This window comes from Aethalodelphis obliquidens, unplaced genomic scaffold, assembly GCF_003676395.1.
Source record: "Aethalodelphis obliquidens isolate GAN/ISIS:26980383/991018 unplaced genomic scaffold, ASM367639v1 scaffold2, whole genome shotgun sequence".
NCBI classification, from domain to species: domain Eukaryota; kingdom Metazoa; phylum Chordata; class Mammalia; order Artiodactyla; family Delphinidae; genus Aethalodelphis; species Aethalodelphis obliquidens.
Genome location: NW_020837946.1, coordinates 7,742,483 through 7,755,359, shown reverse-complemented (window position 1 = coordinate 7,755,359; position 12,877 = coordinate 7,742,483). Strand labels below are relative to the sequence as shown.

The following is a 12,877-nucleotide window of genomic DNA, read 5'->3' as shown; positions in this document are numbered from 1 at the left end:
TGAACTCTTTTGGTTTTTGCTTTTCTGAGAAGTTCTTTATCTCTCCTTCAATTTTAAATGATAATGTTGCTGGGTAGAGTGTCCTAGGTTGCAGGTTTTTCCCTTTCAGCTACTCCCTTTTGCCCTGCAGGGTTTCTGCAGAAAAATCATCTGATAGCCCTGTGGGGGTTCCCTTGTACATGACTCTTTTTCACTTGCTGCCTTTAGGATTCTCTCTTTTTCTTAACTTTTGCTATTTTAATTGTGATACATCTCAGTGTGAGTCTGTTTAGGTTCATCTTATTTGGGTCCTTTTGTGCCTACTATATCTTCTTAAGGTTTGGGAGTTTTTCAGCTGTAATTTCATCAAATACATTTTTGACCCTCTTCTCTCATTTCTCCTTCTGGGACTTCTATAATGTGAATGTTGGTGTGCTTGATGTTATCTCAGAGAGCTCTTAAATTGTTCTCATTTTTTTTTTTGCGGTACGCAGGCCTCTCACTGTTGTGGCCTCTCCCGTTGCGGAGCACAGGCTCCGGACGCGCAGGCTCAGCGGCCATGGCTCACGGGCCCAGCCGCTCTGCGGCATGTGGGAGCCTCCCAGACCGGGGCATGAACCCGTGTCCCCTGCATCGGCAGGCAGACTCTCAACCACTGCGCCACCAGGGAAGCCCCTGTTCTCATTTTTAAAAGTTGTTTTTCTTTTTGCTGTTCTTATTGAGTGATTTCCGTTATTCTATCTTCCAGATCACTTCTACATTCTTCTGTTTCACTTAGTCTGCTACTCATTCCTTGTAGTGTGTTTTACCTTTCAGTTGTTGTATTCTTCAGTTCTCACTGGTTCTTTTTTATATTTTCTAGCTCCTTGTTAAAAGTCTCACTGTTTGTCTATTCTTTTCCCTAATTCAGCTAGCATCCTTATTACTGATGCTTTGAATTCTTTATCTGGTAAATTGTATATTTCTGTTTAATTATTTTTTTTCCTAGGGATTTTCTCTTGCTCTTTCAATTGAGACCAGTTCCTCTGTCTTTTCATTTTGCTTAACTTTCTCTGTCTCTGTGAATTTAAGTGAACTCATTACCTATTGCTGTCTTAAAGGGGTGTCCTTATGTGAGAGTGTCCCTGTACAGCATGTGTGTGCCCAGTGCCTTTAGTGGGAGAACTGGATTTGTTGTGAACAGGAGTCACCATCTTTCTTTGAGGTGTGCTGGCAGCTGTCACCTTGGTAGGAGGTGGGGCTGGAGATGGAAAGGCTGGGGCGGAGCCAGCTGTGAGGCAGGACTTCCCCTCTGCTCAGTGACCATTACTGCCTTATTGGGGGGTGGGGTTGGATCTCAAGATGATGGAGCAGAAGCCCTGAGGTTCTGGTCTGAGCTGGCTCTGTTCCGTTTAAGTGTGTGTTCTCCCCTCTTTCAGCACTGGCACCCTTGCCCCAGAGGGGGCCAGTGCTAGAGCAAGAGGGGCCTGTGTGGGCTCTCAGCTCATGATGGGGTGCAGGCCATGGTGAGATGGCTGCTGTCACAGATTGGAACTGCCCCCACGTGCTGCCTGTGTAAGTGCCAGCAACGGCCGCCTCTGCCATGCTGAAACACCACCCTGGGTCCCAGTTGCCTTTGTGTCCCACAGCCAAGTTCTCTTCCCACTTGTGGTAGCCCTTGCTCCAGTGTGGAGCTGTGAGGTGAAGTAAGTGTGGCTCTGGTGTACACTCAGCTCAGGCTAGGAAATGTGCCAGTGCAGTTGTGGGAAACTGGGCAGCCACTGGAGCAGTCCTTGTTCTGCTCTCTCCGCCCTGCTTAGGAAGCAAGCCAGCACTTGCACCCTCCTCATGAGTGGAATCCAGGCTTCCCACAGCTCTCCTGTTACTCCTAGTAGCCCTCCATCTAGCCAAGGGAGCTTGTCTTCCCTGGGTTGGGCCCAAAACACTTGCTCCCCAGGGTGGATCTCTGCCTGTGTATTCTTCCTTTTCCTCTAAATCCCCTCCCAGTGGCGCAAGTTCTGACCTGATTGCTTCTCTTCCCTTCCTGCTGGATTCCATGTGGATCTTTCTTACAGCCTTGGTTGTACAGGAGTCTTTCTGCCAGTTTCCAGTTAGTTTTCAGTGAGAATTGTTCCTCATGTAGATGTATTTTTGATGTGTTTGTGGGGGGAGGTGAGTTCCACATCTTCCTACTCCACCATCTTGATTGATCCCCCCCAGTTTGGTTTTAAGTCATTTTTCCAGCTTCACTGCCAAGCATGGGCTCTTCTGACTTACCATTTTCATCAGGAATTCACATGGTATGATATTGAAAAAATCTTTAGTAAGAGATGAGACCTGGAAGGTAGGTGTATTAGTCAGGGTTTTAGAGAAACAAAACCACTAGGACATGGATATGGAAAGGTATTTATCATGAGGACTGGCTCATGCAGTCATGGAGGCTAAGAAGGCCCACGGTCTGCTCTCTGCAAGCTAGAGACCTAGGAAAGCAGGTGGTGTAATTCAGTGAGTCTGAAGGACTGCGAACCAGGGGGCTGATGATGTACATTCCAGTCAAGGTCTGAAGGTCTGAGAACCAGGAGTGCCGAGGGCAGAAGTTCAGTGTCCCAGCTCAAGTAATCAGACTGGAAGGGCCAAATTCTTCCTTTCTCTGCCTTTTTGTTTTACTCAGACTCTCAACATACTGTATGATGCCCACCCGCATTAGGGAGGGTGAACTGCTTTACTGAGTCCGCCTATTCAAGTGCTAATTTCATCCAGAAACATTTTCACAGGTAGACTGAAATAATGTTTAGCCAAATATCGGCACCCTGTGATCCAATGAAGTTTAACACATAAAATTAACCATTACAGGGCTTCCCTGGTGGTGCAGTGGTTGAGAGTCCACCTGCCGATGCAGGGGACACGGGTTCGTGCCCTGGTCCAGGAGGATCCCACATGCCGCGGAGCAGCTGGGCCCGTAGGTCATGGCCGCTGGGCCTGTGCGTCCGGAGCCTGTGCTCTGCAATGGGAGAGGCCACAGCAGTGAGAGGCCCGCGTACCGCAAAAAAAAAAAAAAAAAAAAAAAAAAAAGAAAGAAGAATAAAAAATTAACCATTACGTTGGATTAGATTACAGAGTTGCATTGAGGAACCCTTAAGGGTTTTGGAAATGCTGTTCATAAACTATCTTCTGTGTTTTAGGTGAAACATGGATTGAGGAAAAGAGATGAGTCGTTGAGAGACCTGTTAAGAATCTTGTCATCTTTAGGCTACGCTATTGCAACAATCTGAATTCAGACAGTGCTAATCAAGTTGGAAAGGAAGGAATCTGTTTAGGATACATTTTGAAGACAGAATAGACAAAATACGGTAATAGAGTATTATTAATGGAGAGAAAGAATTTAGATGACTGCTGTTTGCTGCCTACCGATGATAATGATGTCATTAATCTGGATGCAGTATGCAGGCAGAAAATCTGGTTTGAGGTCAATAATAACTTGAATTAGAAACATGTTGCATTCAAAGTGCTTGCCAATATTATTCAACAGGAAGTTGGAAAGTTAAAGGAGAACTTCAGAGAGAAGGGTTGGAGATGTAGATTTAAAACTCTTTAACAGAGAAGTGAAATGAGTCTTAATAATAGAACATTGCAAATGGTAGGAACTGAAGAGGTAAGTGAAAGAAGAGGAGTCATCAAGGAAATTTGAGAATTGCAGAGAGAGTTAGAAGAACCAGGTGACTGCTGTGTCCTGGATGTCACTGGAGAAGAATGTGTAGTCCAAGGGGCTGATGAGTGGCATCCTGTTCTGGGGTGGCCTAGAAGAAAATAACTGAGACTATACCATTGTCCTGGTGATGAGGATTTTCCTCCCTGGGAATACTGAAAGCTTTATTTCATTGTAGAGATGAGGGCAAACATCATATTCCCAGGGGGATTAAAGAGTATGTCATGGGGAAATAGAGCTTGTGAGTCTAGACCACATTTTCAAACTTTGGCAGAGACGGGAATGAGAGAAATAGAATGGTATCTGGTAGCTTGAAGCGTGCAGAATAAGAGCAGGGCCAGGCCCTTGATTTGGATATATTCTGTTAGGGAGGCTACTGTGGAGAGAATAATGAGTATGACAAAGTTCTAGAGTAGATAGATAAAAATTGGATGAAGAGGGCTTCCCTGGTGGCGCAGTGGTTGAGAGTCCGCCTGCCAATGCAGGGGACATGGGTTCGTGCCCCGGTCCAGGAGGATCCCACATGCCACGGAGCGGCTGGGCCCGTGAGCCATGGCCGCTGAGCCTGCGCGTCCAGAGCCTGTGCTCCGCAATGGGAGAGGCCACAACAGTGAGAGGCCCACATACCAGAAAAAAAAAAAAAGAAATTGGATGAAGAACACACCTTGAGGAGGTTGTCAACATGTAGGGACGTTTCTTCCTCTCATACAGGATGAGAGGAGAGGATAGATGAAATCATAGAGAGCTTTTGTCAGAAAGAAGAGTGAGTCCGTATAGGGGAGAGTTGGGAATTGAAGGCATTGACTGTAAATGAGAGAGTTAAGGGTTAGGTTGACACTTCCTCTTCCAGCTATAGCATAGAAAATAATTGGAAACCAATCTTCCTTCTGAGAACAACTAGAAAAGCTCACTACCACCCTCTCTCCCCCAGCAAAGGAAAAAAAAAAAGAATTGAAGGTATTTGAGAGGTAATAAGAATGAATATCTAGGAGAGAATAAAGGCTTAGGGAGATAAGGCTAGTGTTTCGTGTTGTTTGTCTCCTACAGATGTTTACTAATTTTTGGAGGGATCAGCTGAAAGACTTAGAAGCTGAAAAACTGAGTGGTGAATTTGATAATCTCTTAGGGCCAGAGAGAAAAGGATTAGAATTTAGGCCCTGCCCAGGTTGGGAGTGTGTGGCCTTAGTGAAACAGTCTTATTTGGGATTGGTAGATACACCTACAAGTAAGGGTGACTGCATCTATATAGGCCTTTAAAGGAGTTGTAACTCTACTTTGAATACATTTAAACCCTGAAAAAAGATTAAGGTAATTTGTTTTATTTGTCTTAGGTGCTTGGCAGAAGCAAATGTAAATCCTGTTTGAAAGATGATAACATTATACTAGACCTCAAATTATTACTAGAAACATTTTGAAAGTATAATGTCCAGCCCATAATAATAAAAAAGAAAATCAGGCACATGATCAAACAACACAAACAAAATCAAACGGAAGAAACAGAAGGTAATATTAGATCAATAGGGACCTCTGATATTGGAGTTTTTAGGAGCCAACTTTAGTATAGCTATTCTTACCTTGTGCAAAGAGAAAAGATTCACCATTTTCCACAGAGAACTGAATACTTTTGAAAGAATGATATGGAAAATCTAGACTTGAAAACATAATAACTGAAATTAGGAACTTGATGGGTTCAACAGAAGATTAGATATAGCTGAAGAGAGAATTAATGAAGTGGAGAGTTACTGAAGCAATTGAGGGAGACATTAAGACTTTGAGAAGGTCAAAAGTGTGTAATTCGAGTCCCAGACAAGGGGTTGAGAAAGAATGGGGCAGAAGTGATACTGAAGGAAATTTGCTGAAAGCTTTCCATAACTGTTGAAACTTATCAAGCAATAGATTCTCAAAACCTTATTAAGACTATGCAGAATAAAAAGAAATCCATACCTTGGTATATTGTATAAACCTGTAGATAACCAAAGACAAAGAAAAAAATTTCAAAAGCTGTCTAGAGATGGGGAGAGGGAATAAAGTATACTTTCAAAGAACCAACAAGTAGACTAATGGCTGACTTCTCAGCAGACACAATGGAAGCCAGAAGACGATGGAATGATATCTTCACATTAGAGAATAACTGTCAATCTAGAATTTTAAAACCTGCGATAATATCCTACAAAAATAAAGATGAAATACAGATATTTCAGACTTGACAGTTTTTCAGTTGCACTAGCCACTCTTTAAAATGTTTGAAAGACAAATGTGGCTAGTGGCTACCTTATTGGGCAGCACAGATATTGAAAATTCCCATCATTTCAGAAAGGACAGCATTGCTATAGATATTAAGAAAACCATGAGGATATTTTGAAGAACCACGCCCTCCCCCCCAAAAAAAGGGGAACCTTTAGGTGATATTGACAAATGCTTAAAAAATGCAAATTAACAAAACTGATCTAAAAAGAAATTTAAAAATTGAAGCTATTTAAATGTTATTTTTTTTGTGTGTGTGTATGTGACGTCTGCCTTTAGTATCAGGGGGAATACTATCCCCATAGAATTAATTAGGGAGTATTTCTCCTACTTTTTTAGAAGAGTTTGAAAAGGATTGGTGTTATTTTTTCTTTCTGTTTGGTAGAATTCACCAGTGAAGCTACCTGGGCTTTTTTTATTGGAAGATTTAAAATTACCAGTTTAATTTCTTTATTTTTTATATGTCTATTTAAATTTTCTATTTCTTCTTAAGTCAGCTTCAGTAATTTGTGTTCTTCTAGGAATTTATCCATTTCATCTAAGTTGTCTAGTTGGCATAAAGTTGTTCACTGATTCCCTTATAATCATTTTCATTTCTATAAAGTTAGTAGACCTGTCCCCTTTTTCATTCCTGTTTCTGTGATCATCCTGTGGAGGTGGAATGGACCCCTTCCCAATTAGTAGGATGTCTATACTGATTGCCCTCTGTACATCAAGAGAATCTGAGAGAAAATTTATTACTCACCTAGGAGACTCCTGGGGAGAGAAGGGTGGGTATAAGCATCTCTGGCCTGGCTTGAGCCAGAGGGAAGGAGTGAGTTTGGCCTTTATAATGGTTAGGGGACTAAAGATGCGAAGGTCCCATGTGCAGGCTGGGGATTTGTGAAATGTGAATTTCCCTCTTGTGCCAAAAAAGATGGGGATGCAATGGACTTTCTTATCAACCTGTCCAGGTTGGGTCAAAGGGGAAGGGGGAGGTGAGGCTTAAGGTAAATTAGTGGTCAAACATCAAAAAATGAAGCCAGACTCTTTATTACAAATTGTAAATTTTGGTTAAAATCTTTTTTGCAATTTTTGATTATTCTTCAGATTGGATAATCTTGATTGATCTGTTTTTCCATGTTTATTGATTCTTTCTTCTGTTAGCTGAGATCTGCTCTTGAGTTCCTCCAGTGAAATTTTCATTTCAGTTGTTCTGTCTTTCAACTTGGAATTTCCATTTGGTTCTTTTAAAATAATTTCAATCTCTTACTGATATTTTTTATTTGATGAATCATTGTCATCATAGTTTCCTTTAAAGATGGTTTCTTTTAGTTCTTTGAACATATTTATAATAGCTGCTTTGAAGTCTTTGTTGCCTGAATCTAAAATCTAGGCTCACTTAGAGATAATTTTTATTGAAACTATCCCCGCCCCATTGTATGGGTCAGACTTTTCTGGGTTTTTTTTTTTGCATATCTTATAATTTTTGTTGAAATCTGGATGTTGTTGATAATATATTCTGCATTCTGATTCCTTTTCCTCCAGAGTTGGAGGTGGTTCCTCTGTTTGTTTAGCGGCTTGCATGGGCTAATTCTGTGGAGTCTGTTTCTCTCATGGTGTGTAGCTAGCTGCTCATGTCTCTGCTCAGTTCTTTTTTTCTTGTTTTTATTTTTAAGCATGACTTTCTGATAGTTGCCCTTGAGTCAGCGTATCTTAGTGGTCAGCTTATGATTAGTCAGAAGTTGTGTTTAAACTCCTTGAAACGATGAGGCCCCCACCCTTTGTCAGTGGTCCTGGTGAGACTTGGGAAATGCATTCAAAATTGAGGCAGTTTACAAGTCTGCCCTGGATTTTGCTTTCTGTATTTGCAAGGCTCACATTCATCCAGGGATGAATAGCTCTCTAGGACCCACTCATTTCTCTCCTGTATGTTTACAGTCTTGAGCATACACACAGCAGGAAAATGTAGATTCTTACAAGACGCACTTTGGTTGTCTCATTCCCTGATTCTTCCTGTTATATTTCTGGTTGGTCTCTTGATCTGTTGCTTGCCCTAACTGGTATTACAAACCAGACTAGCTGTGATATTGGCCTTTCCTGATTTTTTGCCCCTTAAATCACTGTTGTCGTTAAAAATGCCTGTGGGCGTGGAATTCTTCTCGCTCTGCTCCAAATAAATTTAGCTCTCTCTGGTAGTGGGGTTGCCAGTCATTACAGCTTGCCCTGCCCTATTAGGACTTCCACATCAAGAAACTGGGGGTAGGTGTAGGATGGTGGGAGCCCTAGGCTAAACCACCATACATTTCCACTGTTGTTACTGAGATTCAGTAGATTTTTCTTGAATAAACACTTCTCAATTTGTTGTATGTCTTCGGTTAATATCCAGATCCTTAAATGGTTGGTTTTGATAATTTTGTCCATTTTTATTGTTGGGGATAATATTTGTCAAACTCCTCATTCAACCATTCTGGGGGTTCTTTCCCCTGCCTTCTCTCTCAGTTTCTCTGTCTCATTTTTAAACATTTAAATTTTATTCATACTAAATTTTATTTCAGAATATGTTATGAAGTAGGGATCTATTGGCTATTTTTTAAAAAAATGGCATTAAGTAGTGTTTTAACATTACTTAACTATTTCATGTGTTTCCCAATTATTTGCAATGTATATTTTTTATTTTTAAATTTCAGTGAGATTTATTTTAATCCCATCCTCTTTTTTTCTTTATTCTATTATTATATCCTCTTTCACATGTTTTTACCATCTCTCGCTTTCCATTGGCTCCATCTTAGCTTCTGAATAGGCTTAACCTTCTCTTTCTTTAAACCTCTCATGACTTATCTCCTTGAGTTTCCTTCACTACCCAGGTTCATTAATTTCTTCTGTTCTTGCTACTCATAAGGCTGAATGAGACTAGGGTAAGGCAAGTGAGATGCCTAGGGCACAAACATTTAAGGAGGCACTTATCTTGGAGTCCTACAAGCATGGGGATGGCACTTGTGTCACTTAGCTTTCATAAATTTTGTGTCCTAGGTGCCTTGCTTGCCTCACCCTAGTCCTGGCTCTGCTACTCATATTTCTCTCTAGTATATATTTGTTGTAACCTGGTTTATTGTCCCAGATAGTCTTCATTTATTCAAATTTTTGAGCACCTGCTCTGTACTATACATTGGGTCTCAAGACACCACTTCTTTTACCCAGATGCTTTCTTTGTTTACACTTTCTCAAGTCTAGTGCTTTTCCTACATTACTCCTCATTCCTACTCTTTTGTACCATGTGACACTATTAACCATTACTGCCTGTTCATCCTAATCTTAGCCCAACTCTTCAGAATGTACAGCTCTTTCCATGGCAAGACACCCTCTCTAGGAGCCAGTGGGCAGTTGGGCAGTGTATCATTGGCCCTCATTCTGGAAGCTGGTGAGGATTAGCTGGTGACTTGTGCTTTTAGTGTGTCAGGGTAGGAGTGTCCAGGATTTTTCCAGGGTTAATGGGCCTTCACAACTACATCACTGGGAAGGGAAGGTTGCTTGCTTGTTTGTCTTCTGCTTAGCATCTTGTATTCTTGGAATCTTTCCATCTGCTTCCAGTGCTTTGATACCCAAAGGCAGACTTTGACTCTGCTTGGCTGGTCTGGCTTATTCCTGCTGACTTTGTTTCCTGGTTTTCCATTCTTTGCTGATTTGTTTTTAGCATGGTTTCCCTGAATGACCCTGCTTTGCTTGGTGTTCTCACTGCTTGCTCATGAAAACAAACTCATCCAGTCATTTAAGGAGTGATTATTGAGCACCTGTTCTATCCTAGGTACTGTGGGAGCCAGTGGGATTATAGTGATGATCTCAACTAAACATTCCTTATCTTCCTGAGCTAGACAGAAAAGTTAGGTGTAAATCACACCAACTGAGGCATTTGCTGTGAAAAAAGGTTACAAATGCAGCTGGCCTAGGACATTTGAGTTGAGATCTCTGTGCCTCCGTCTCACTTGACTGGCAGTATCTCCCCTTAACTTTGAACTCTTGCCTGCATCAAGCCTTGATATGAAGCGCCCCATTGTCAATCCTGGCTCTTGGTTTTGGATTGCCTTTCTCCTGCTTGCAGCTTGCTCCAGCCCCTTGCCCCACCCAAGGCTGCCATTATTTGTTTTCTTAGTAGTTCGTGCAAACCCTGATCATGAACCTGTCTTCCTTTGGAAGTCATTGTCTCCCTTGTTTTCTTAGCATCAGACTCTATTGTTTTTTTCCCCTGTATCTTTATTAGCTTCTTTATTATGTTTTCTACTTCTTCTTCCTCTTTGCAAAAAAAGTTGCCCTCACCCAGATTTTGCCCTAGGCCCTCTTCTGCATCACCTTACCCCTTTTTGGCAATCTCTTCCATTCTAGAAAACGTTGGGTTACCGTCTTTATGCAAATGGCTAGCTAATTCATCTCTCTAAGTTATGCTCCAGTTTTCAAGTTCTTGATGTAGAAGTATGTATTTCCACGTGTAGAGGCGTATATATAGAGGTATGTATTGCCATGTAGAGGTATATAATACCCCAAGTAGAATTCATCATCTTCTCTAACTTAGTGATGTTATCATCTCCCAGTCTCCTTACTTGAAATCTCACGCAATTGCCACCTCCTTGCTCTCCTTCAGAAATGCCTGGTTGCCAAGTGGTGCCAGTTTTCCTATGTAATATACCATGTTAACGGTCTGTTCGTTTCAGTGTCTGCAGCTGCAACTCTAGTTCGGGCCTTCCTTTCCTTTCACCCAGTCTGTTCTGGTTCTTCCCTGAGGTGCAGCTGCTGCCAGTCTTTCTCAACTCTAGATGACTCTAAATGTGCTATGCCAGGTTAATTTTTCCTGAAACACAACTTTGGTCTGTTGTTCTTCTCTTCCGCTCATTCATGCTTCAGAAATTCCCTACCGCCTTTGAGAAACGGGGCAGGTTTTCTAGACCTCCCAACTTGTTTTATTTTCCTTGCCACTGCCTCCCTTCATATAGGCTGGACTCCATCCAAATGGAATTAATGTGGCAAGAACCTGCCTGTGTTTTTCTGTTTGTGTGTCTATATATTTTTTTCCTTTTGCCAACAGTATGCTTTTCTCACATTCTCAGTTCTTAACATCTTTCCTGAAGCTCTCTTGGATTTCCTGATCTGGAGATTCTCTCTTCCATCATATGTACATTACCCATACTTAAAAAAAAAGTGCTTATCACTCCCCAACTTGTATTAGTTGTTATTTTAATATGAGTTCTATAAGTCTAATTAACTTTTGTATCCCTCACTATGCCTAGTGTATAGTATCTTGCAGAAATAGTTGTTGAATTAAGGAGTGGATGAATGCATTTCTGAATGAAACCAGCAGATGGTCTGGACTCCTCTGTGTGCCTTTTCCACTACCTTGTTGTTTATCTAAGACCATCTGTTTCTCTCTCTTCTTGAAACTTCTTGACTTTATCTCTGAATCTCTTCACATATCACTAAGTGGCTTGTTACTCTGTCTCTGTTGCTTCTGCTCTCCTGAGTTAGTATTAATTTCAATTTAAAGAAAAATTACATCATTTTGGTGAAGGATGTGTGTGGGAAGTTTAGAGGAAAGGGTTTTAGTGTTCAGAATGACATCTTGATCCACTTTATGGGAAAGCAGGCTGCCCATCCAGATTTTGAGAATTTGCAAGTATAGGCTTGAATCCTGGGCCTGTGGCCAGCAGAGAATAGAAAGTAGATGTAGTGATGACATGTTCAGTGTCCAGGTCAAAGGCCAGGGGGCCAGCTGCAGGGCCCCACATTCCAGTCCGCTGAGCCAGGCAGCTGCCTTGTATTCCTTAGGAGCAGCTGCCGGAGCTTCTGGTCAGATGACTGGTTTGAAGTGATGGCAGGTAAGAGTAGGGAAGTAGATGTCTAACTACAGTATTCCCATTTTTTGAAAGCTAGTGAATCATCTGCAGTTCCATGCGTAGTTGTGGACATCTGGTTGTGGCAGTAAATTAGGTTATGTTTATATTGATGAATGCTAAGGAATTGATTTATTTGATTTTGTAGAAGAACGTCATTTGTCTAAGGTTAAACTTAGTAAATGCCGCATCTCTTGAGCCCTAGTTTAGCACCTATTTCATTATAGACTTTAGATTCTAGATCTTTATACCATTTTTCAAAACCATATTCCCTCCTGCTCTTGTACATTCCCCTAGCTGAATAGAACCTCAGAACTCCTTAATTTCAACCTCATTGCCCTGTTTGTGGAGATTTTTAGTTGGAGGGGCCCAAACAAGCAGGCTGGTGATACCCATGAAGTTGAAGACCTTGAAAAGCAAGTCAGGACAGATGGTGTGCTTGACTAACTGCCTAGGAGAAAGTGACGCCAGGACCCAGGAGGGATACCACATTGCCTTTGCCATCCAAGTCCTAAATTTCCCAGAGCACAGAGGAGGCTTCAGGTTAACAGTTCTTCAGTCACCCATCTCTCTTTGGTTTCAGCTAGTGACAACTGAGCTGATCAAGGCCAGAAGAACTCTGAGCTGAGCAGTGGAGGCCCTCCGGGATCTAGAGAGAAGAGGTGACCGTGGAACCAGTAATGAGCCATCCTGACTACCGGCTGCACCTCCGGCCCCTGGGGACCCCCAGAGGTAGCAAAAGGAAAATGGAATCTGCTCTAGCAACTGGAGACCTGAACTAAAGTGGAATGGAGGTGCAGGGCGGGTCTTAGGACTGAAGGAGACTGTAATTCCCTTGGTGGCCTGTTCAGTATTCTCCTGTGTCATTTACTTTAGAATTGTGTGTTTTCTTGCTGTCGTAATTTATTGTTATATTGATTACAGTTGTTTAATCTCCTCTAGAAGAGTAATTCCTATTTTTAAAGGTTTGTGTCTATAACCAGCAAAGCATACTGAACCCATTATTCGGGTTATGTTCCATGTATATTGTGGTGCTGATTTAAAATTCAGGTCTCAAATCTGTGTACATTTTATTCATGTTTCCTTATCAATGTTTCCTCTTTATGACTAT

The 12,877-nt window shown here is 41.7% G+C and overlaps 1 protein-coding gene across 13 annotated transcripts in view; it reads left to right on the top strand.

Annotated features, from left to right (window-relative positions):
- DIS3L2 (DIS3 like 3'-5' exoribonuclease 2) overlaps positions 1-12,877 on the top strand; it is a 373,385-nt gene that overhangs the window by 41,857 nt on the left and 318,651 nt on the right. For all 13 annotated transcript variants that reach the window (XR_003435198.1, XR_003435217.1, XR_003435218.1 and 10 more), the window contains exon 2: positions 12,350-12,498. Coding sequence is in view for 10 of the 13 variants with exons in the window: in XM_027118351.1 (XP_026974152.1) it covers positions 12,447-12,498 (52 nt within the window). In the remaining 3 variants the exon portion in view is untranslated. The remainder of the gene's footprint in view (positions 1-12,349; positions 12,499-12,877) is intronic.